General features: G+C 43.3%; 1 protein-coding gene across 7 annotated transcripts in view; it reads left to right on the top strand.

Moving 5' to 3' along the window:
- PDE1C (phosphodiesterase 1C) overlaps positions 1 to 26,172 on the top strand; it is a gene marked incomplete at both ends in the record, with an annotated part of 303,115 nt that overhangs the window by 131,429 nt on the left and 145,514 nt on the right. For 4 of the 7 annotated variants that reach the window (XM_080664046.1, XM_080664045.1, XM_080664048.1 and 1 more), the window contains one exon: positions 2,807 to 2,833. The exons of the other annotated variants lie outside the window; for them this stretch is intronic. In XM_080664046.1, the coding sequence (XP_080520172.1) occupies positions 2,807 to 2,833 (27 nt within the window). The remainder of the gene's footprint in view (positions 1 to 2,806; positions 2,834 to 26,172) is intronic. 7 annotated transcript variants of the gene reach the window in all.

The raw sequence follows: 26,172 nt of genomic DNA, 5'->3' as shown, positions 1-26,172 counted from the left end.
TGCAAGCCCTTGGGATAGACATAGAGATCCATCTAATAGCCCCCCTGACTTTAAGAGGCTCAAAACAAGGGGCAAAGGGACCTACACTTTCTAGAATGCCCTTTATGTGGCATGCATAGTACCTGGCAAATTCAGTCCATTATGTCCTCTGAGATAATTCCTTCTACACGATAGATGTGGAGAATAAAGCTTGATTTTGCATAGAGCGTGCCTGAGGTCTCTTAGCCAGAGAGGAGGGGAAATTGGGTTTTGAATCAGGTCTGTCACATTCCAGAGCCCTCTTGTCTTTCCACATAAGCCAGATGAGACAAGGCAATGCAAGTGGTTACCCCTTTCCCCAGGTATCACCTTAAAAAAAAAAGTATAAATGTTATTACCTTTGAGAACTTTGTCCTAGGCACTTTGCAGCCTTATTACCTGCTATTTTCCTCCATATCTGATTGGGTTGAACTGGGTGGGCTGGTTTGAGGCTCCTAGGTGTGCCTTCCTTTCCTGTTTGCCTCCTATTGACATATTTCTCCTTGTTGAACCGCCCCATCAATCTAGACTACCCCCTTCATAAAGCTTCTTTAGCCAACCCTTGTATTGGTTATGATCACAAAACAACACTTTAGGTACCTGTCTTAACTTGCTTTTTTAGAATTCCAATTCTTTCAGAGAATGGATCTTGGAGTTATTATGAGGATAGCGATGTGTAAGTGCCTGCTACTGATAGGTGTGGAAAGTGGAAGCTATTATTTTTGTTTATCTTTGTCTTGGTGCTCCCGGCAGTGCCTTTGTACGGTGCTTGGCAAATGCTGGGAGAATTCTGTGGGAGCCAAGAGCAAAAGTTGCCTTCTTCCGGCCTCTGAAGACACCCTCTGCGGATAGAGGTAGTTGGGCTTCTGGGTAGAAGCCAGCGGTGTCCATCGGGCGTTTCTTCCCCCTTAGCTTTGATCCTTGCACTCTCCATGGGTTATTTTCTGCTCCTGCTAAAGACTCCTTAGTCCAGTTCATTTGACAGCAGTTCTAACGAGGACCAAGGGCCGGGCACACCCACAGCTCACTATGCTCTGTGCCTGTTGATGAAACCTCTGCCCTTGGCTACGGCCTAGAGAGTGTGTGATAGGTCAGTGGTGATAGGGTCCATGTATGAGGGAGTGGACGGTCGGCGCGCAGTCATCACAGCTTTTGGAGGGAATGCAGGGCACTGCTTTAGGTACTGGGATGCAGTGGGGAAGCTTACAAAGAACCTGCCTTCAGGGAGCCGAATTCGGTGGGTTATCACTCATTTCTCACCACAGGCTCCTGAGAGAGGTGCTCTGATTGCTCCCACTTTATAGCTACACAGTTAGCTGGCTCTTTTCCCGATTTATATGGTCTAACACACACATGTAAATAACTCTGTAGATCCATATAGTCCTATATATGCATGTCTATCTATATACGTGACTATGTATATATAGGTGTATGAATATTTTGTTTTTTTCCAATTTGATTCATAATGCTCATTTTAAAAAGAGAATTTGGAAAATCCATAAAGTGAAAAGAAGTGATCCATTAACCCATTACCTGGGGTCATAGCTGTCATTCTGCTGTGTTTGCTTTCAGATGAATAGATGTCAGTACACATCTAGGCAGGATCACGTTGTGGGTTCTGTGTGGCGTGCTGTTTCTTCACTTAACACCTAACACTACCATGCATGTTTCCATGTGGACAGAGATGTAACAGGTCGTAGGGATCCTGGACTTGAAACAGCTGTGCTTTTTTTTTTAACTTGTGACATACCGATCTGTTAGCCAATCAGTGGCTTGGCTTTCTGGGTGCAGTGACTGTAATGGGAAAGCAGGTGTGGAACTGAGGGTGACTGGGAAGCATTGCACTTCCTGGAGACGCCTTTCCTCCAATCTCCTCCAGTGAAAAGCTGATCAAAACCCTTCTGAGGGTCTTCAGAGTCTATAATAACTGACCAGGGCATGAACAACATGGGGATCCTGGGAAATAAACTTCCATGGCCATTTCCCCCTCGAATGCCGTGTGTCCTAGGTGAGAGAGCCAGGTAGGTGTTAGCCCATTGATAGATGAAGAAGCCCTAATCCCGGTAGATTGGCCTGAGGCTACATGGGGACTGTAAATAGCAGAGTAGGAATCAGTCTCTCCTGCTTCCTGGGGAGGTGTCCCTCCAGACTGAGCCCACAGCTGAGCCATTAACATGGTGCTAATGCTGCTCTCACTGTCCCCTTCCTCCCTTCCTTCTTCTTTGAAGACCTTGTGTCTGACCTTATGGTTTAGCTGCATGATTATGCATTTACATTTTAAAAGGCACATCTTTAAAGGGACTTCAGTGCTAGACAATGGGGGTAACAGTAAGGATAGTGACAGTGCTAAGAGCTAATAGTTATTGACCATTTACTATTTGCCAGCAAAAGAAGTGCTTTGTAAGCCTCTGGCCATTTACACCTTAACAAGCTCATGAATCTGGTAAATGGAAGACCTGAGATTTGAACCTGGATCCTGATGTCTTTAAAGCTTGACCTCAGCCAAGATGCTGCAGTGCCCTCAGAAGGGAAAGGAAAAAAAAATAGGAGGCAGAGCCCTCAAGCTCGTGGGCTGCTTTTTGTAACTGTTAAGACTCTGGTTATATGCATCTGGCCGCAAAATAACACAATAATCCAAAGCTTTTAACTTGAGACCCCCAAGCCTCACAGAAAGTTCCTTCTACAAAGAGTTCCCCTCCCTGTCCATCCCCACTCAAGCGATATTTTTCTAACCCACTGCCTATCGCAGACCCTTTCCTGATATGTGTTTATGCTTCTTTACCCACAGGAGGAAATATAAGAAAACATCCCAGAGGTAAGAGCCTCTTTCTGAGAAAGGGCAGCTGGTTGCTCGAGTCATTTGGGGCACAACTCTGCAAATTTGGCTCATGGTGGACGTTCATTTGCAATAAACTGTCTCTTGGTCCCTTCTCAGTTGCCTGCTTTATCTTGGATCGCTACTGCTGTTGTAATTAAAAATTGATCGTAGGCATTCAGCATGGCACAGTGAGTGTCTACATTCACCTGAGAGTGGACCTGGGGAATCAAAAAGCATATTCCTGCTGAGCTGTCTGGTGATTTTGCTAAAATATTGGCCTGAGAGGGGCTGTGTATTGGGGGAGGGGGGTGTGCTGCAGGTTTATGGATGAGAGCACAAAAGGGTCTTTACACGTTTTAGTGTTTGAATTCTCTTTTGCCTAAAATTATCCTTTGCCCATTTTGCTGACATAGTGCTGTTGAGCTCAAAGCATAGGTACAAATTCCTTGAAGGGCAGTGATATCTTTTTGATTTCACTGTGGAAAGGGCAATTTAAAGAAGAGTCTGTTCTACTGAGAAGAACTTGGACAGCATGTGCCAAAGGAATAGAGTTGTTTAGGCCGTTTGTTCACCAAGCATTGAAAGCCCACACCTTAGTCTCAAAGGCTCATGTGTGCTTTTCAGTGATTGTATTTGACTTTGGTATCATAGCTTTAAACAGATGACATTCAGATCAAGAATCACCGCGGCAGTTATAATGCCAATAGGTATCGACAAGTGGTCATGCTTTCAGATGACCACTTGATGTTACCTTTTCTGATGAGTCAAGTTTGGAATTACTATGTCAATTGTTTTTGAAAGCATTATTTTTGTATATCATCTCATAGCAGAGACTCTTGTGTCGTAAGGTTTCCAAATAAAGTCAATAGTCTACAGTGGTGGTGTGATAATTTGATATGCATTATAGAGGTGCACAAATCTTTGAGAGAAAATGGACTAAGACTTTAAAGCTTCCTAGAGATTCTAGTCTTTCCTAAATATAGTGAGCTTATACAGATGGCTAAATAATTTTGTCTTGTTCAGGTTCATCGGGCACATGGTAGTAATTGAATATGAACCACTGAGCAGGATGTAAATTAAACACTCAAGTTAGAGAGCCTAGTAGTCTTTAGTAGTAAAAGGTAATTTATCACTTTCATGTGTAGTTAACCTGGGGTATGAGATGTTTCAAAGTTGTCTCAGTTTTATTTTAAGGAGAGATCAATGGACAAGTAAGAGAGAGTCTTACAAGAGACTTGCTCAGACCTGTCCAGTTTCAAATTACTATGTCGATTATTTTTGAAAGCATATTTTTGCATATCTGATGTGAATGCTGTTCATTTTTTATGTTGATGTAAAAAAACAACACCCAGATTGTCTTGTGCCAGTTTCACTGAAGTCATATAAAGTACCAAGTAGTAGAGGATTGATTTGAACTTTCTTTTTAATTACCCACATATTTCCATATGAGATAGATCCATGTCTACTAATCTAAGGTTGAGTAGTAAACCATTCTAATGTTTTAAAACAACTGTTTTTATTTGCTCATGATTTTATGTTCGTGAATGGTGTGATTGGTTAGCATAACCAAAGACAGAGGTACAAATAAAGACATAGTCACAAATCCGAGGACCTCTGCAGACACATGTAGTTTTCATATGTTCATTTTATAAATCTAGAAATATTTCTGTGTGTAATTGAAGTTAGCCAAAGGCATCTCTCATCTTTTTTATAATCATATTATACCAATAGTCACCTGCATGGTACTTTACAAGAATCTTTCCATTTACTTAGTACTTACTATTGCCATACACTTAACTAAATACTGGAAATAGATCTGTAAGATATACCCTCTGGGAAGATGTACACAGGCTTGTAGGTTAGACATAGGTGAACAAAATGATTATAATAGGCGTTGGTAAACGCTGTAAGAGATATCAGTATTGAAGGTCATTGAGGACAATTAGGTCTGTTGGGAGGAACTTATATTATACTAGAAGCCCGGTGCACAGATTCGTGTACCAGTGGGGTCTCTCAGCCTGGTTGCAGGATCGGACCGAAACCGGTTCTCCAACATCCCCCAAGGGGTCCCGGATTGTGAGAGGGTGCAGGCCAAGTCAAGGGACCCCACTGGTGCACAAATTGGGGCCAGGGAAGGATGCAGGAGGTTGGCCATCTGGGGAGGAACCGCGGGAGGGCTCCAGGGCATGTCTGACCCCTCTCGCTCAGTCCCAATTGGCCGGACCCCGATCTAACCTACTGGTTACCTACTGGTCGGAGTGTCTGCCCCTGGTGGTCAGTGCACATCATAGTGAGCGGTTGAGCAGCCTTAGCATATCATTAGCATATTACACTTTGATTGGTTGAACGACCGACCAGACACTTAGTATATTAGGCTTTTATTATATAGGATAATCACTTCTCTCACTAGATAACAAAGATAGCCTACTCTATTGCTTATTATTTATGGTGCTTGAAAGTATGGGCTTATTAAAGTCTAGTAGGATAGCTCAGAATCCTTTCTCTTTGTTTTCTTCACGTTTTTAATTCTTTAAAAATTGTATGTCTTGCTGATTATTTAGGCATTTTCTCAAAAGGGCAAATGGTTGAAGAATATTCTGGACATTAGGAGGAAGACAGCCCAGGACACAAACATATGTGGAGATAATTGGTCACATGGATATCACACATGTAGATAATAGAATGACCTCTCTCCGTTGCAAGGCAAACTAAGCGTTATTTTCCCTCCCAAGTGACTAATGCCTTCTTTCACTTGGATTTTTATGTAATCACATTTGATGAGCCCAAAAATTGATTAAATCCAGCAAATAATTCCCTTAGTCAAGACTGCCCATGATCAGCCTTCATGATTTAGCATACTTATGAGTCATCAACAGCACCTTTGCTGTTAAAAATAGATTTTCATGTGTAGGGGGTGGAAAGTGAGTGGATATCACCCTTTGGGAAAGTTGCCTTCTAAGTAGTTGTATCACTGTGTTAGCAGGTACATCTGCTGAATTATGCCCCTGTTTCATTCTTGGGACATGTTAAGACTTGTGAATTCTGAAGCTCTTTTGGCACCTTTAACATAGAATTGGTGGACTGTTGTCCTCTACCTTTGCAATGAAAAATGACAGCTAAATAACTGGTTGGGGAAGGTAAAGTGGTGATAGGATAAATCAAGGCACATATTTTTACATACTTATGGATAACCAATCCCACATACTACTACTTCCTTAGTGGTATTGGCATTTAGCACCTAAGGATTAGTGATGCAATCAAGGTACAAGAGGATCCTCCAAACAATGAAGTCCTTCGAAAAGTATTTTCCTGTATTTGTGATGACTAATACGTTCTCGAAGTATAAAGAACATGTGCATCAGCTATGAGAATATGCCCAGTTTACATTCCAAGATTGCCAACTAAATCAGTGCAATTTTGCAGTGAGTGGTAGGATGTCAGAGCAGAATAGAAAGAGTAGCAAAGAGGTCTATTTAGAATGCACGTCACAGATGGACTCATTATCCCACAAAGGGTAATGCCCAAGGCAGTTAATATGGGAAAGGGCCTAAAAATACTATAATAGCCAGGGGAAAAAGGATGGTGAGAGAGTCTACATAGATAGTTTGGTCAGAGTTCGGAGTATCAGGCAACTGTCACTCACTCATGCCTTACAGTCACTCTCCAGCTGTGTCAGAAGGAGTGTGGAGAGCAGATATAGGGAGATAGACCCAGAAATACTATGCAACAGGAGTTAGGAATTAGATATGGTGAGAGTGGGTGCTGAGATGTAGTAAGTAGCTCAGGAACTGAGTCTGATATTAGTAGCAGGAATGAACTTGGTGTTGAGCTGTCATTTTCTGAGTCCAGAGAATCACCTTGACACAATTCAATCTTCTTTCCTCTTCTATTTTCAGGTCTGATAATTACTACTATTCTCCAACTCACCCAGGATCCAAACTTTTGAGTCACTTTATATATTCTTCTGTTGTGTGTATTTCTTCAACTTGACCTTTTTCTTCTCCTCTGTCACCCATGATATATGAGTCTCTTACAGGTTGTGGGCTTTTCCTTCTCATTGTTTTCATTCCCATGGTCCAGTCTCATTTCCCATATGCCTCACTGGCTGTCATATCAGAATTGCCTTGTGTTTTCTATCACCCTTATTCATGGATGTTCTCTTTTTATGTGCTGAAACCCCCTCTTTCTTCAAGATCCAATTCAAAGACCATTTTTGGTTTCATGGAGCCTTCTTGATCTTTCCACCTAAAAGAGATCTTGCTCTTCCAATTACGGTTGCCCTGATTCTGTATACAAGAGTTAGTTGGGTGCATGTTATTCTTCTTGACATCATTGTGATTTTATTGAGTAGGGAATATGTTCCCCAAAGCATGGTGCCCTGGACATAATTATTAAATGTGGATTGAATTTATGGGTGAATCAGATTGGGATGCTCCATATATTTCTACCATGAGTCAGAACTAAAGTCAGAATTACCAGGTGAAACTGTGGATAATAAGCTCAGATTGATAGATGACTCATAAGTGTTTTTTTTGCAGATCACCAGATACTCCCACATTCAGGCTCAATTTGGCCTTCCTACTGGCCAGGGTGGAGTCCTATGAGGTCAGCAAGCCAGATGGCATGCATGGGCAAGAATCAGAAAGTACATAATTGCTTGCCTGGATCATTGACTCTGATTTTTTTTTCTATTTAAGTTATTCTAACATGGAACTCTAGCTTTTGGTGGAAACTCTGAGAGTACTTTCATTCTACATCAGTGCTTTAATTTCTGTCTTTTCTCCATTCAAACCACAAATTCTGGAAGTATTCAATGCAGTGACAAATACCTAGTATATTTATTGAAGGTGTATTAGAATGAATATTTGATAACTGCATGGTGTACATTATTTGGTTGTTCTATGGTATTTTGCCAAGATAGTTTGAGAATCATTTTCTTAGATTATCTAATAAGGCCCACTTATGTCTTTAAAACATTGGTAGCACTCACGCTGCGCATATCACTGTGCTTTAAAGTTAAACCCAGACTTTAAGTTGCCTGAGTAGGTAAGGCTCTAAATCCCTCCTAATCCCAGTGGCCCTCAATGCTAAAGAGGCACAATTGACTCAATCATGGATAAGAGCTTCCAAATTGGGCCAAGTCCGACCTCCAACAGTAGCAACTTAAGAGGCAGCTTTTGGAGTCCTTGGAGGCACAGAGTCCAACAGTGCAGGTTAGAGTTTGCTAACCGTGGTACTACTGGTGTTTTCACTGTGGGGGCTGTTCTGTGCATTTAGTAACATTCCTGGCTTTTACTCACTAAATGCCAGTAGCAACCCCACTTCCCCTAGTTGTAATGACCAAAAATGGCCCCTGGAGGGTAAAATCATTTCTGCTAGAGAACCACTGATGTAGGTAAAAGATTAAGAACCAGATCAGGATTTTGCCTTAATTTAGCTGTGTCAGAATTCTCCTCTGTGATTCCAGTGTCCTCATCTGCAAAGAGATGAGGTGAAACATGAGTATGGCTCTGGTTCCTTTAGCTTAAAAAATGATATTCTCTGACTGTAATTACTGAGATTCTCCCGCAAGAAAGCCCGACTGCTGAATGGCATTTGTTGTGATGGCCAGCACTCAGTGTCCTGTAACTGAACCACTGGCAAGGAACAGCATTTCTGATGAGGAGGAAGGTCCCTGGGTGGGTGACAGAGTCTGGCCCCATAGTGATGGTCCTTTGGCCACCAGCTAGATCATTCTTGGTTTAGACACTTCTAATTTCACCTAAATAATGTGAGCAAGGCATTAAAAGGACAATGACCAAAACACAAACTTTGGTAAAAAACACAGATATGTCTGAAGGGCACCCTGTTGATTAAATGTATTGTGTGTCTGCTGTGTCCCAGCTGATTCTCATATATTATCTTACTTAACCTTCACAGTGAACCTGTTTTACAGATGAGGGACTCAGGGATAGTAAGTCACTTGACTGAGGTCACCAAGCAGAGAAGGGGTTGGGCTAGGACTTAAAAGCAGGTCCTGAGATGCCAAAAGCTTCTTAAGTTCTTTCCGCCCTGGTGGTTCCATAATTTTTTACAGTGGAAGCTCCCCACCCCTATGAAGCCACTCAAAGCTAAATAAAACCAAAGGGTCAGAAAGATACGCCTTTTGGAGTTCATTTCGCCACTCCATCAATTGTTTTTTCTCATCAGGATATTTTATGCTTAAAAATTTTCAAATTTGGCTTCAACCCAAAAGTTAAAGCTCTCAGGAAAGTTTAAACAAACCCACACCCCTCCAAACCCTAAAAAATATAAAACTCATTATGCATAAAAAGTAGATAACAAAAATAGAATCAGATAAAAGAAAACTAATTCTATATTTTTCTATCCTCTGATTTTAATATGATAATCTCTTTTCAAAGTTCTTGAGGTCACTGCTTGAAGTTTTCCCTTTGCCTCTCCAAACCTCCTCCCCCGCCCCACTCCTCCTCCTCCTTCTTTTTTTTTTTTTAAAGAGAAAGAGAGGAAGGGAAAGGGATAGAGAGATAGAAACATCCATGAGAGAGAAACATTATCAATCAGCTACTCTGCACGCGCCCTACTGGGGATCAAACCTGCAACCTGAGCATGTGCTCTGACCCAGAATCAAACCAGTGACCTCTTGGTTCTTGGGTCAGTGCTCAACTGATGAGCCACATCGGTGGGCTTATTCCCATAACTTTGGGATGTCAGGGCAGGGGATCTGAATGAAAATTTCTAAGCAAGCTGGAGGGAGTAGACTAAGTTGAGAACATGCTTTGGAAGAGGCATGTCTGTAGTCTTTGTTTATCCATGAACTAAGAAGGACGTAGGGTGGGGTCAAGAGCAGTGGCTTGGAGTCACCTATAGTTACCTTGAAATCTGAGTCCTAGCACAAATCCTGTGTATGGCTCGGGTAGATTTCCCTACTTAACAGAACATTAGTTTCTTCTTTGTCAAATGGAAATAATATAACTTGCTTCCTAGGGTTCTTGGGAGCCCAAGATGAAATAGTATATGTGAAGCACATAGGAAGTCTTTGGCGCCCCCCACTGGGGATTGAGCCTGCAACCCACGCATGTGTCCTTGGCTGCAATCGAATCTGGGACCCTTCAATCTGCAGGCTGATGTTCTATCCACTGAGCCAAACCGATGAGGGCAAAATTTATGTTCTTTATACTATCACAGAGTGACTGTATTTCACTCGTTGATAGCATACGTTCTAGCGTCAGCATGCTTGGCTCTACCATTTCCTAAGCGTAAGATCTTCAGTAAATGACTTAATTTCTCTACGCCAGTGGTTCTCAGGTGGGAGCGATTTTGCCTCAAGGGGACATTTAGCAGTGTCTGGAGACATTTTTGGTTGTCACATCTGGGATTGGGGTCTCCTACTGGCATCTAGATAGAGGTCAAGGGTGCTGCCTAACATCCTACAGTGCACAGAACATCTCCACCATAACAAAGAACGATCTTGTCCAAAATGTCAATAGTGCCAAGGTTGACAAAACTTGCTCTAAGTCTCACTTTCTTCATCTGTACAGAAGGGAGGAATAATAGCATTCAGCACATAGGGTTGCTATAAGGGTTAAATGAGGCCAATATTGAAAGCATCAAGTGTACTTCCTGGCTTTTGGTAAGTGTATAGAGTCCTTTAGCTGTTATGTTAGCAGTACTGTTTTGACCAATGATTATTGTTTATGTAGCAGATACATGAATTTTGTTATGTACTTTATGTAACTGACATATACAATTTTATAGGTGTATTAGATGGATTTACATTTTATAAAGAATAAAATTTAAAAACACTTTAAATCTTGCATTGAAAGAGATTTTGAAATAGTCTGGAAGGGATAATATTGTTTGGTGTATGTAAATACTAGCATAGTATGCTCTATACTGAATCAAATCAGAAAGCATAAATCTCCATGCTATTATATTCCATTATCCATGAAAAAGCATAAATTCACAGGTCTTAAAAGAAACACTTTGATATCATTGCATATTGTTACATAGGAAGCAATAAAACAAAACAAATTTACTGGTACATGATGTCCCATCCCTTACATGTGGGAGTACAGAAAATAAATTATTATAGCAATTTCAGTGAAAACCAGTCACTACAAAGTGAGCCCCAGTAGAGATTAGAATGGATTCCTACTTAGTACCCCAGATGACAAAAATGTCCCTGGAGCCCAGCCTGTGTGATTGAGAGTCAACCCATAAACAAGAGGTCACCGGTTGATTCCTTCAGGGGACATGCCCAGGTTGTGGGCTTAGTCCCCAGTAGGGGGCGTGCAGGAGGAAGCCGATCAGTGGTTCTCTCTTGGGATCTCTTTATCCCTCTCCCTTCCTCTCTGTTTAAAAAAGAAAAAACGTCTCTTGAAATGATGCAGGCCCAATAGCCAGTGCAGTACCTCTGAAAGCCTGGCCCTGTCTGGAGTCCCAGGGCAAGGTCTCCTGCTGTGAGTTTGTGAATTGCAGTGCTCTGCCCCCAGGGCATAGGGCTGTCCCCATTGTCTTGTTGCCCTCTGGTGTAAATACAGATGGAGGGCTTGTGGGTTAACTTTTCTATAGGCAGTTCCTATTTTATCATTTAGATTTTATTTTATTTTATTTTATTTTTTAATATATTTTATTTTTTTTTACAGAGAGGAAGGGAGAGGGATAGAGAGTTAGAAACATCGATGAGAGAGAAACATCGATCAGCTGCCTCCTGCACACCCTCCACTGGGGACATGCCCGCAACCAAGGTACATGCCCTTGACCGGAATCGAACCTGGGACCTTTCAGTCTGCAGGCTGACGCTCTATCCACTGAGCCAAACCGGTTTCGGCTAGATTTTATTTTATCAAATAGTTGAAGAACCTGATACCTGCACTATGGGGTGTGAGGTGGGTTCCATCCTTCTTCTGTTATGCCAAATCCAAAATTCCAAAAAGTTTTGCAGTGGTTTTGGGACAGTTTTACTAATTCTCGTGTACTATGTTGTTAGTAATAGTAATAGAGTTGCTAGTCACCACTGCTAACTCATAACCCATTATCAAGAGAGAAAGATTGAAAAAGAACTCTTTTGGTAATGCAAACAGTGCCTGTTACCTGGGTAAATGGAAGCCTCAGTTCTTCAGAGGACATAATTATGAATCTACTACCAATGACGGTGGTGATGATGGCGGTGATGGTGGTGGTGGCAGTGATGGTGACGATGGTGGCCATGAGCACAGCTTTGCATTAAGACTGTGGGTCATGCTCATTAGATCACACTGACTCCCTACTTTCCACCTGTTTGCATTACATCTGCATTTCCACTCCCTGCTGATTTCTCTGTATTGAGAAGTGTGTTCTGGGAGCACAATTTGGGGATTTGACAGATGAGGCTCTGATGAAGCCATTGTAAAGCTTAAATTGCTTCCCACTTAGCATCATTATTTTGAATCGAAAGAAATTTTCCCTAAATTAGTCTCTTGTGTGGAAAGTGGATCATGTTTAAAGGTTACTTTTGCTCTTTAGATTGGTGGGGTGGGTGGTTCCCCTCCTTGATATCAGTGACTTGCTTCCACTAATGGTTTGTGTGGGACACTGTCAGGACATAATTATGCCAGAAGTCTACAAACAAGGTAATAATGGTGTTGGCACTCAGTGTGGATTTAGGGATCTGAGAGACCCAAATTTTAACCTCACTTCCACTTCTTAACTTTGTGACTTTTCAGCCAGGTAAGCATACATCTTCTCAGGTTACTAATGACAGTACCTAACCTACAGGGTTGTTGATAAGGATTAAGTATGTGTGGTATATGACCCATTTCTTGGCATATTATAGTAAGTACTTAATAAATATTAGTCCTCCCTTTCACTAAATATTAATAGCCACAGAGGGCCATTCTTTATCATAATTAAGAGTGAGACCTTGCAAAATCTCTGCAAAACTTGGCCTCTGTCAAGGACTTACTCTCCTTGTACTAGAGATGAATTCTTCAGGGTCTTGCATCAGGGGGTAGTTGCAGTGGAGCCAGCAGGTTATGGGAAGAGTTGTGAGGGGCAGCTGACTGTGAGGACAAAGTAGAGGTCTGCAGAAAGAACCTTTAAAAAAGAATCCAACTGTGTTAGCCAAAGATTCTAGGTGTCATCGGTTCACTGCTACTGTCCTGGTCCCTCTAAGAATGCACAGGTCATTGAGCAGGGACCTAACATACCCATCAGTGATTTCAAAGGGGGGGGGGGTCTGATTTGCAAAATGAAATGCAGTCCATATGGTTTACATTGATGATAATACTGAGAGGTTGAACAAAGAGCAACTGAAAAGTACTTTGTTTTAAAAATGAGTTCTACTGAAAGTATTGGGTAAATAAAGCTAAGCATATTTTATTTATGGATGTGGTTTTGGCCTGTCTGACTTCACTCCCAGACTCTATTTCACTGTTTGTTTACTGAGTGTCAACTATGTGATGGTCAAGCACCGTGAGAACATTAAAAAAAAAAAAAAAAAATGAGATGTGGTTTCTACGCGCAAGGATCTAAAGGCCTACTGGGAGGGAGGCAGAGATACCGAGGAAGGTAATTTCAATGTAAGTTTTTTGAGGGAGGTGCAGAGGCATAGTGGAGGGTTCTCGGACAAAGGGACACCATTTCTAAGGAGAAAGGTCATCTCTGAAGCAAACTCCGTGGGAGTGGAGAAGGCCTTGTTTGAGAACCTGTTTTCCTAGTAGCAGTGAGGCTGGCCTGGCACTCAGAACATTCTTCCACTGCCCAAGTCTGTTGAGTTTTCTCTGAGCTGCTCCCTCCCTGGGGCTCCTTCATGCTCATTACCTACATGGGGTCAAGATGAGCTTTCTCTCTCTTCAAGTCGGCTTTCACAATTGCCCTGAGGCCTCATGGCTGAGATGTGGGGCTGCTTTTCCCATTTCCTCCACAGCATCTGGGGCCCGTTGCTGTCAGGGGCAAGAACTGCCCCGTTAATGCACTTCATACACTAAGACGGGTCCTCAAACTTTTTAAACAGGGGGCCAGTTCACTGACCCTCAGACCGTTGGAGGGCCGGACTATAGTTTTAAAAAAACAAAAAAACTATGAACAAATGCCTATGCGCACTGCGGGCCCGGGACGAGTCGGCTGCTAAGCAGGACAGGCAGCGGCACCCGGCGGGCCGGATAAATGTCCTCGGCGGGCCGCATGTGGCCCGCGGGCCGTAGTTTGAGGACCCCTGCACTAAGACATTGTGGACTCATCCTCTAGGGATTCCCAGCGCCTGCGTCTCTAGGGATGAAAACTCTCAAATGCATGGATTTTTTTGGCTTTTGATAATTCATTTAAAGGGAGAAGAATCACGATATTCCCCTGCCACAGGAAACTGGAACTTCCCTGGGGGGAGGAGGGTTATTGGGGCCCATCATTGTGCAAATCATTTATAATACACATTCATAACAAAATATTACTTCTTGATTCTTCTTTTCAATCTATAGCAGTGGTCTCGATCTCAAAACAACAAACAAACAAGCTAGGCTGAGGAGACATTAAACTTTGCTTTGAGATAATAAGGACTGACGATAAAAATAAAATAGGCATAATAATTCGTGGTAATACATGGTAGTCACTATATTCCTGGCACGGGACTGAGTGCTTTCCACATGTGTCTCCTTTACCTCTTACTGCACTCTCTGAGGTAGGTGCTATGACTGAGCTTATTCTGTGGGTGAGAAATCGTAGGGCTAGGGCTCCGTGGAGGTCGCTTTGGCTCTTGACCCCTACCTCCTAACTCCCATGTTATCCAGCCTCTCTCCTTGATGTTGGGGATATTGGGACTGGAGGTGAGAGTGGAGCTAAGACGGTGTTTGCATGACATTCATCACCAGTGCTGATCACAGTGAATCTCTGTGGATGAACTGGGCATCTGTAATGCCCCTGTTTCGTTTTCCTGTGCCTTCAAAGCTGAGCCTGACAGGGGCTCCCATGGACAGACATACCTGAGGGAGAAAAGGAAAGTAATCTCTGTAGAGAATGAGGGCTTGGGTGAAAACCATGCCAAGGAAAAGGAGCCAGTTGCTGAGCCTCTTCTTTCCCTGCCAAGGGGGGGTCTACGTGCCAGATTGGCATCTCTGTGCAAGGCGCAAGTCTGTGCTGGCACACATCCGCTTCTCTCCCCTGCCTGTGAGATTTACGATGCGATGTGGCTTCTGATTGAGCCATAACTGGGAAGTGATGCGGGGGTGAGGTGGGGGGAGGGGGACTCCCTCGAAGCTTCAGCCCCATCTGTCAGGCCCCGAGGACTTGCTTCCTTCCTCCCTCTGCTTTCCAAGGGTGGTGCTGATGCCCCTGGTCTGTGACACGCTTTTGAACAGCGAGGCTCACAGGTTGGTGTGTAGGTGCTGGGAGGCACTGTCTGTGGTCTGATTCTCATGTTCACATGTGACTATGGGATGGTGGATTTTAACCTATAGTAAGAGAATAAAGTCTCTCATTCCTTCTAGAATTCATCTGTATCCCCCAGTCTGGTCACTTTTGCCCGTGCATACGTCTCGTGTTTCACATGTGCCTTTGGGGATTAGAGGTCCTGTTTTCTGTCGGCAGCTGTGTCCACACACCCTCAGCACTGAATGGATGCACTGTGAACGGACTCTTGCTTGGAGTTGTGAGGGCGGGGTATGCCTAGGTGGCAGAGAGATGGGAAAACTCTCAGAGTGTGAGACATTCTTGACAGTGACACTTCTAACCAGAGAGAAGCAGCCTGGGCTGGTTGTGAAGGCCCTGCTGATCTGAGACACAGCCTGGTAGTCAGTCAAGTGACAGTAAGTAGCTTTGTTTTCTTTTGTGCCATGGGGTCTCCACTCCTGTTTTAAAAATCCCCACCAAAAGACCCTGGATGCAGCCTCTTCTCTCCAGGACCACACGTGGCTTTTTTGTTTTTGTTTTTTAATTTATTATTATTATTTTTAATTTTATAAAAATTTATTGTTCAGATTATTACAATTGTTCCTCTTTTTTTCCCCCATAGCTCCCCTCCACCCGGTTCCCACCCCACCCTCTGCCCTTACCTCCCCACCACTGTCCTCATCCATAGGTGTATGACCTTTGTCCAGTCTCTTCCCACACCCCCCACATCCCTTTCCCCCCGAGAATTGTCAGTCCACTCCCTTTCTATGCCCTTGATTCTATTATATTCACCAGTTTATTCTGTTCATCAGATTTTTTATTCACTTGATTTTTAGATTCACTTGTTGATAGATATGTATTTGTTGTTCATTATTTTTATCTTTACCTTTTTTTTCTTTTTCTCCTCCTCTTCCTCCTCCTCCTCCTTCTTCAAGAGTACCTTTCAGCATTTCATATAATACTGATTTGGTGTTGATGAACTCCTTTAGCTTTTTCTTATCTGTGAAGCTCTTTATCTGACCTTCAATTCTGAATGATAGCTTTGCTGGCTAGAGTAATCTTGGTTGTAGGTTCTTGCTATTCATCACTTTGAATATTTCTTGCCTCTCCCTTCTGGCCTGCATAGTTTCTGTTGAGAAATCAGCTAACAATCATATGGGTGCTCCCTTGTAGGTAATTAACTGTTTTCCTCTTGCTGCTTTTAATATTTTCTCTTTGTCTTTTGCTCTTGGCATTTTAATTATGATGTGTCTTGGTGTGGTCCTCTTTGGGTTCCTTTTATTTGGGGTTCTGTGCACTTCCTGGACTTGTAAGTCTATTTCTTTCACCAGGTGGGGGAAGTTTTCAGTCATTATTTCTTCAAATAGGTTTTCAGTATCTTGCCCTCTCTCTTCTTCTGGCACCCCCATGATTCTGATGTTGGTACGCTTGAGGTTGTCCCAGAGGCTCCTTACACTATCTTCAAATTTTTGGATTCTTTTTTCTTTTTGCTTTTCCAGTTGAGTGTTTTTTGCTTCTTTGTATTTCAAATCTTTGACTTGATTCTTACGTTCCTCTAGTCTGCTGTTAGGTCTCTGTATGGTATTTTTTATTTCAGTCAGTGTATGTTTAATTTCTAGTTGGTCCTTTTTCATATCCTCGAGGGTCTTGCTAAATTTATCGGCCTTTTCTGGAAAATTCTTAAAAAACCTTATAACCGTGGTTTTGAACTCTATATCCAGTCGTTTGCTTTCCTCCATTTCTTTCGTTTGTGATCTGTTTCTTTGACTCCACATTTTGCCTGCTTCCCTGAGTTGGTAGAGTAGCTTTGTGTGCTAGGTGTCCTGTATGGCCCAGTGGCTCAGCCTCCCCAGTTACCTGAGGTGGACACTCTTGGTGCACCCCTTTGTGGACTGTGTGTACAGCCTTGTTGTAGTTAAGTCTTGATTGTTGTTGGTATCACTGGGAGGAATTGACCTTCAGGTCAATTGGCTGTGAGGATCAGCTGTGTCTACGCCAGGAGAACTTCTGTGCTGGAGACAGCCTTATGAGACAAGACTTGGAAAATTGCAAAAGCCTCTGTGCTCGGCTTGGGTGGGGCGGAGTCTCAGGGCTGAGCAGACAGCCTTGGCTTCTTGTCAGCCCTGCCCTATGAGGGCCCTGGGTCTCAGTGTCCCTTGGTTATCGCTGCAAGCACCTCTGAGAGAAAGCCGCCCTTGAGGTTCGCCCGCTGTCAGACAGTCCAGTTTCTCCCTCAATGACTCTGGATTCCCAGATTCTCACCCAGAACAGAATTTCAGCGCAGTTGGAGGCTTCCGTCTTCCTCCCGCTAGAGAAGGCCAGCAGCACACTCAGCAGTCAGTCCTCTCTGTGCGCACTTGCGTGCGCGCCTCCAGACCTCTGCCTTTCGTGGCTCCCCTGAGCTTCTGTGTGCTCCTCTCTCTTCCTGACAGTCCAGACTTCCCCCTTATAAGTTTGGGACCCCAGGGTCTCTCCCGGAACTGGGGTTCAGTGCAGTCAGAACTGGGGTTCAGTGTAGTCAGGAGCTTCCGTTTCTCTCCCACTAGAGAAAGCTAGTCAGGCACTCAACTGCCCATCCTCTCCGCGCGCGTGTCTCCGTACCTCAGCCTTTTGCAGCTCCTCTGAGTCTCCGTGTGCCCCTCTCTTTCCTTCTAGTTGTATAATTTCCACTCAGCCAGCTTTCCTGTGGTTCTGGATGATGTCCATTCTGTCTTTTAGCTGTAGTTTTGAAATTGTTGTGCGAGGCAGCCATTTAGGTGTTCACCTATGCCACCATCTTGGTTTCTCCCACACGTGGCTTTTCTAACCAGTTGCAGCATCCTGGATTTCTGTAAACATGTGATGATGACACATGGCCACAATCTGTTTAAGAGGAAGTGTATCTGCTCTTTTGGCCATGCCACGGCTTTGACCTTAGAAGGAATCTTAGACACCATCTCGTTCAGCCTCAGGTGAAGCAACAAGCTCATATGGTGAGGGTTGGTGCCTTGCACCTAGTCTCCTTATTTCCAGGAAACTAGAGAAATCATTCCACAACCTCTTGGTTTCTCTCCACCAAGCAGTGATGCTCCTGGAATACAAGCCTATGGCTCCCACTCTCCAGTACCCTCTGACCATGTTGGGATACAGTTTCTTTGCCCTGTCTCCTCCCACTGCCATGTCCCTACTGTGTACAGGCCCTTGGACCCTGTGGTTAGGAGACCTCATCCTGTTCTTCACACCCAGTCCCCACACTGTGTCCTTGCCTCCGTTTCCTGCATCCTGCCAACCCCTCTATTGACTCTACTTATCCAACAAGGCCCTGGTCAAATTCAACTTCCTCCTTGACCCCAACATCACTAGGCTGGGTGTCAGGGGCCCCGAGTTTTATCCCTGCCCCAAATAAGCTACACTGTCTGGGCAAGGTCTTCATACTGCTGTATCTCAGTTCCCTCATGTGACAAAAGAACCCGCCCTTGATATTGCTATCATTTTATGATATTCCAGTTCACACCAATGTCTCCTTTCTCACAGTGTCGCCCTTGAAACACTGTGGAGAAGGTGTCAGCTAGACCTGAGTTTCCATCCCCAGCTCTGCTCTTGATCAGTATGTGGCTTGAAGCAAGTTTTTTAATCCCTCTGGGCCTCCATTTTCTTATTGGCAAAAGATAAGGCGGTTAGGAGGATTAAATGTATACTAAATTTATCTGACACACATTAAGCACCATTAGGATATTTGTCACAAAAAGATTAAATCGTAGGTCATTCAGATATAACATGAATATGTGTTCAAGATTTTATTTAACTTCTTATTAGTGAGGGAACTGGCAAAATGCTGCAACCAGTTTGAATGGTAATTCAAAGAACAGACACACTTATAGATGAGGAATCTGTGAATGGGGGGACCTTTTCCCACAGGGGGGCAGGGAAGTCAGCTGGTTCTCCACTAGGCAGAATGTATTTGCATGTCTATGGACAGGAATTATTTTGCGTTATAAGTCATCCACAATTTACATAGCTGTAAAATAGCTCACAGGCTATATTGGACGTGCCTCTTGTGAAGAGAACAGAAGCAAGAGAAAGATATTCACAGAAGCAAGAGAAAGATAAGCCACTCGTCACCTTTAAGCTTTTGCTTGGCTGTAGTGTATATCATGACTCACCTTCCCTTGGGTAGAACAAATCTCCTGGCCAAGTCCAACATCAGTGGGATGGAGGAATTGCAGTCCACCTGTGGGGGGAGAGAGTCCATATGAGGAGATGTTAATAGCATCTGCTACACTTTGCATTTGTTTTTATAAATTCTTAATCAGATTTATTCTGAGCTCTCAAATTTATTATAAAGCTGACCAAAGGTGGAGCTTGTGAGTCCCTTGAGGTCTTGCACCAAGCTCATCGTCCGTTTATTTCTTCTTTTTATTTCTGTTCACAGCATCACCAAGACACAGATAAGTAGAAGCACTCTGACGTGCCCAGTGTTCCATGAGAAGACTTGCAAAGATCTGATTTTCTTAACGTACGAAGTGATTTCTTAACAAAGGAGTGATTTCTGTGTATTATGGGAAACGGCTCCATGTTCAGGTGTAGACGGACATGGTGGGAGAAGCTTTATTCTTAGATCAGCATTTACAAACATGAGTGTTGTGTTTCAGTAGATTGAATTTTGATTTGGGATGAACACATTTGAGAATGTGGTGTTGTTTTTTTCTCTACAAGTAAAATATGAATATATTCTCTCTATAAAAAATTAAAATATTCCTAAGAAGTCTAAAGCGTCCAGTCCTCTTTGACCCAGACCCCCTTTGTCCCCTCGGCCATCCTTATCCCAGATTCCTCCTGAGATATCATGACTGTTATCAGTGTGGGTGTGTGTATTTTTATAATATGTATGTTTTTGCACCTTGCGTTTTCACTCAGTCATACCTGGGAGGTTTTTCTATGTCCCTCATAAAAATTTACTTCTTTATTTTTAAATTTCTTTATTGATTAAGGTATTACATATGTGTCCTTATCCTCCCCTCATTAATCCCCCAAAATTTACTTCTTTAAAAAATTCATAGTATTGGCTACATCATAAATAATTGGGATGTTCTCCTAATGACAGGATTTAGGTTGTTTGCAGTTGTTGGCTGTGGTAAGTTAGGCCTCAGTGAAAAGGAAGGCCCATTATTGTGCTTATGAAGGACTGTCTTTAAAATGCACAAATGCGATGGCCATCCTCGCGAGGTCTTGCTCTTCAGATGCATTGGTGCGTGTAATCGATGTTCATTGCTTTGAAAACCTCTTCTTTAGCATTTACACAGATTTTTAAACCTAGGTCACGTTACCTGTTTGGGCGAAAGTCATTATACATGAAAATTCTGCACTTCAAGTCTCCATTCCTTGACTTTATTTCTATGACATACTGTGATATGTACCTCCCCGCTTCCTCCACCCCTCGCTACACTTACCTCCACTATTTTTTCAGGTCCAAGGTAGCACATATTATCTCTGAATTTATTCTGTTTCAAATCTTCAGATCATTGTTAAAACAGATCCATGTACAGCATCACTTTGAATCACAAAGGTAAACTTGAGATGAGCAATTCTTTGTTTTCTAAACATGGGAAGGATAAAAACTGGAAACAATAATAATAATAAGAATAATAAGAATAACAACAACAACAAACTGAGGTTGAGCTGGTTTTCACATTAGCATAGCTCTTTCTTTATGATCTGAATAGATTGAAATGGTCACTCCAGTGCCCTTACTGCTCATTCTGGTGAACTTCTAGTAGTAAGAATAATGAAATGTTTGAAGAGATGTAATAAGTGTGTTTGAATGGATGCATATTTGGGAGGGGGAAGCTTGGAGCCTTTTAGATTTACACTGAAAGTTCAGATCTGTGCTGCTGAGCCCTTGAAATGTAGCTGCTACTGCCACCTGTTACATGGTAAACGTCTGGGTACACTGAGTTAAAGAAAATATACCATTGCTATTAATTTCACCTGCCTATTTTTAAAAACGGTGCTACGAGAAAAGTTCAAGTGCTGAATGTGACTCATAGCATCTTTCTCGTGGCCAGCACTGCTGTGGCTGTTTGCGGTGGGGAGGGCTGGCCCTGAGCCGGGGGTGCTTCTGAATCCTCCTCTTGGCTAAGGACATACTTCAATAGTAATCCCACCTTTGGTCTCTAAAGGTGATTTAAAAAAATTTACTTATTGATGAGAAAGAGAGAGAAACATCAATTTGTTGTTCCACTTACTTATGTATTCATTGGTTGCTTATTATATGTGCCCTGACCAGGGGTTGAACCTGCAGCCTTGGTGTATCAGGATGATGCTCTAACCGCAGACCACTTGTGGTCCATGAGGTCCAAAAGGTTGGTGACCGCTGCTCTAACCCACTGAGCTACTTGGCCAGAACCCTAAAGGCGATTGAGTCTGAATCCCAAGAAGACTTGCTTAATGCCTTTTTTCTGATTGGCTTGTGAATATTTAATATGGTTTCAATGTAAGACATTATATTAGATTTTTGCTGCTCTGAAAACAGGAAGTAAAGAATTTGAGGAAATGGTAATCACTACATTAGTCTAACAAATAAAAAACTTTTTTTTTTTTTTTAGTTTTTTTTTTTGCAGTTCACAGTGTAGCCCAGGACTCATCTTGACAGAGATCAGAACTGTGATTTTTGATTGCTAACAATTCCTTCCTTCCGCCTCTTCACCATTGTTGATGGGTTTCGTTGCCTTTGCAAAGAAAACCCAAGTAGTCGCCTTCGTTTATGGCACATTTGGAGTCATATTTTCCCAAATTGGTAAAGACGGCATTCTTTTAGGCTGCCGTAACTCGGTATCTATTTCAACAAGCACCACTAATACTTTTGTTTGGCTTTCGTCTGCCTCTGAGGATTTATTTTTTTTAAAATCAACAAGCTTTATTTTTTAGAGCAGTTTTAAGTGCATGGCAAAATTGTGTGGAAGGCACAGGTAGTTCCTATATAGTTCTGCACCGCCCCCCCCCCCCCCCACACACACACACATACAGCCTCCCCCTCTGTCAACATCTGGAACCAGAGAGGGACATTGTTACATCGATGGACCCACATTGACACGTCCTTATCACTCAAAGTCCCTAGTTTACATTAAGGGTCACTCTTGGGTTTGCACAAATGATAATGACATATATCCATTATTATGGTGTCATAAAGAATAGTTTTACTGCCCTAAATATCCTCTGTATCCCATCAACTCATCGCTCTCCCCCAGCCTCTGGCAGCCACTGACCATACTGTTGTCTTTTCTAGAATGGCCTATAGTTGGAATTATTCAGTACGTACAGCCTTTTCAAATAGGCCTCTTACACTTGGTAATATGCATTTCAGTTTCCTCCAAGTCTTTTTATGGTTTGATGGCTCATTTCTTTTTAGCACTGAGTAATATTTCATTATCTAGATCAAGGGTGGGGAACCTTTTTTTCTGCCAAAGGCCATTTGGATATTTATAACATCATTCACTGAATATAATTCACTTAATATAAATTTATGTTGCTACGAAGAAAGCTCCTAGATTTATTGGATTTCGAGTCCCGCCTGCGGTTGCCTTGGCAGGGCCAGACCAAATGATTTCATGGGACTTGTACGGCCTGCGGGTTGGACGATCCCCACCTCCGATCTAGATGGACCACAGTTTATTTATCCATTCACCTACTGTGGGGCGTGTTGGCTGCCTCCAATTTGGCATCATGAATAAAGCTGCTAGCAGCATCTGTGTGCAGGTTTTTGCATGGACATACCTTCTCAGTCCATTTGAGTAAATACCAAGGATTGTGATTGCTGGCTCACAAGGTAAGAGTGTGTTTAGTTTGTAAGAAACCTCCAAACTGTCTTCCACAGTGGCTTGTGCCATTCTGCTTTCCTGCCAGCAAGGATGAGAGTTCCTGCGGCTCCGCATCCCCGCCAGCAGTTGGTGTCGTCCGTGTCCTGGATGTTGGCCATTCTCTCCATAGTGGTGATGACGGCTTTAATGTGACCAGATCAATGAGTGGTTCCGTTGGAATTCTCTTGTAGCAGCAGAATGCAGTTCTTAGAGGATGTTCTGAGATGACAGCAGGTCCCTTTGTGTGGCATCAAGGGAAAAGGGAAGGTGGCAGACCAGAAGAGGGATCACTGGCATTTCACTAAAACTGCAAGCTGTGGCCAGCTCTGCTCATGGGTGAACACAGCATAGGCTGTGCCCTTGGCAAAGGAAGAGGAGGGAATGCCGGGTCTAAGCTGGAGGCTGCCTTTTTGTTCCATGCGGTGCTGGTGCATTCTAACCACGGTTTCTGAATTGTGCTGGGGAGAGTGCGTGTGTGTGTGTGCACGTATGTGTGTGTAACACCGGTTACGTCAACATGCAGCTTTTGTTTTCTGAGAGCAGCTTGTGTGACCAGCTGTCAGATGGAGGGCCCTTATTAGCAGAGCAAATTCCTGGGAAGGTATTAGGAGGAAACAGAAGCTGCCAGAACTTGGGTGGCCTGAAAAGACACAGCGAGGTAGGTGTTCTGCTCCTCCTCCCTGTGACCAGCGAGAGCACGTGCTCCCTGTGAACAGGGCGCAGGGCGGGCCTGCCTCCTGAGTGGGGGACCGCTGGCTGGAAGCACGGAGTGGGAACTGCATCCGTGGTGTGGGTGCTGAATGAGCAATTATGGGCAAGCTAATCTGAGAGAGCCATTCATTGACCTTCACCAGCCTCTTCCCGCCTTAGTGAAATCTCCCCCCCCCCCCCCCCCGGGTGCACCTATGCCATGGCTCTACCGCATTCCTGATGCTGCTAGAATGGGCTCTCCCTGGCACCACCCACGTCTGCCGGGCTCCTGTAGTGGTCTGTCCTGTTTCGGAAGCCTCAGCCAGCCTTGCCGGGATTAGCTCCTCATGTTCTGAGAAGTATGTATGCTTCTGCGTCAGTGATGTCTTCAAGCAGTGAATACATACAGGTTCCCAATGACCGTCTTCAGGCCCCACTGCCCCTTGGTTTCTTCTGACACTCCCCACCTCCCATCTTCTCCCACCTTCACCTCTGCTCCATCCACAACTGGACCCTGACCTTGGGTTTCGGGCTGACCTTGAGCCTGACCTCTCTCTTATTCTGTTTGATGGATACAATTCAATGTTAACGAGTAGACACATCCACTAGTAGAGATGGGAAAGTGTTCTCTGAAAAGATGGTAACTTATTTCTTTGACCCTCGAGGTCAGCAAGGACCCATTGCATTCTGGGATGTTTGCCTCTCTGGCAACTGATTCTGGGACCATTTTCTGCTCTGCTGGTCCCTGGCCTGCATGGCTGCTATATGTTGAGTCTCTTGGATGGATTCCCTCATTGGGCTGGTGCTTGAAGATGCCACTTTAGTGTTTTATTTGCGTCTGTCCAGGTCAGTGCAATTCACTGACAGGAAATAAAAGGGTGGATTATGTTCACTGAGAGAAGTGCAATTGCAGTTACCGTGGGAAGGAGACAGAGGTAGAGAGCAGGGTGTTACATGTTCAAAGCCTGGCTCTTATCAGCGTGCTATACCATCTCAGCCCCATGGCTGAACTGCGTATGGGACCCTGTGCTTCCAGGAGCTTCCAGCTCTTTGACTCAGGGCTCTAGGCATTGAACTTGGGCCCACTCACAACAGATGTTCTTCCAGGAGAGGAGCTCTGACTTTATGTTTCACCTTGCCATTTCTGATGTGTGAAGGAGGAACAATTATTTTATCAAGAAGTAAGGTCATGCTGCCCTGCCAGTGTGGCTCCATGGTTGAGCATTGACATATGAACCAGGAAGTCACGGTTCGATTACTGGGCACATACTGAGGTTGCGGGCTCGTTCCCCAGTAGGGAGGATGTAGGAGGCAGCTGGTTGATGATTCTCTATCATCATTGATGTTTCTATCTCTTCCTCTCCTTTCTTCTCTGAAATCAATTAAGCAATATTTTTTTTTTAAAAAGCAGTAAGGTCATGCAATCAGGGAGTAAGGAAAGGAGAATAACATGATTGACACTTTTATTTTTTCTTATTGGAAGAGAATTAATATTTCTTGAGTCCCTTACTAAATGCCATATATATTTAATTCGCACAACTACTTTATAATGTACCCATTGTATAAAGGCTTATGGAAAAGTTAAGACAACTTTGCACCTTATTCCCCAGATCAGATTTTTGAGCAATTTTAGATCCACTAAGGATGATTGTACATCTTCCTTTTTTGTTCCTCTCTTCTTTTCTTCAAAATAGCATTTATTTTGTAACCTTATTCTGCACTCAGGATTGCATACTGTTTGACTTGGTAGAGATAAATCTCATGACATATCCTGATATTAATTGACCATATATTTTATTTTTTTAAATATATTTTATTGATTTTTACAGAAAGGAAGGGAGAGGGATAGAGAGCAAGAAACATCGATGAGAGAAAAACATCAATCAGCTGCCTCCTGCACATGCCCCACTGGGGATGTGCCCACAACCAAGGTACATGCCCTTGACCGGAATCGAACCTGGGACCCTTCAGTCTGCAGGCGGACGCTCTATCCACTGAGCCAAACCGGTTAGGGCTGACCATATATTTTAAAACCTTTTTATTTTTAAATAATGATAGATTCACGGGTAGTTACAGAGAAATGTATAGGGAAGTCCTGTGCATCCAACCTCCAGCCTCCCTCAGTGTTAATTAACATCTTACATGACTACAGTATGACATCAAAGCCAAGAAGTCCACATTGCTGTAATCCATAGAGCTTTTTCAGATTTTATAAGTTATGCCCACACTCATTCTCATGTGTGTGTAGCTCTATGTGATTTTGTCACATGTGTAACCTTGTGTAATGACCCCCACAATCAAAAGACTCTACTATACAGCCATACCCATCCTCCTTCCTCCATCCCTAATCCCTTCAACTATTAACTTGTTCTTCCTCCCTACCATACTGTTATCTTGTAGGTGTTACTTAAATGGAATCATATGGTATGTGTCCTTTGAGGACTGATTCTT

This window comes from Plecotus auritus (assembly GCF_963455305.1).
Source record: "Plecotus auritus genome assembly, chromosome: 4".
NCBI lineage: Eukaryota > Metazoa > Chordata > Mammalia > Chiroptera > Vespertilionidae > Plecotus > Plecotus auritus.
The sequence above is the reverse complement of the archived record's forward strand: the minus strand, read 5'-3'. Positions and strand labels throughout refer to the sequence as shown.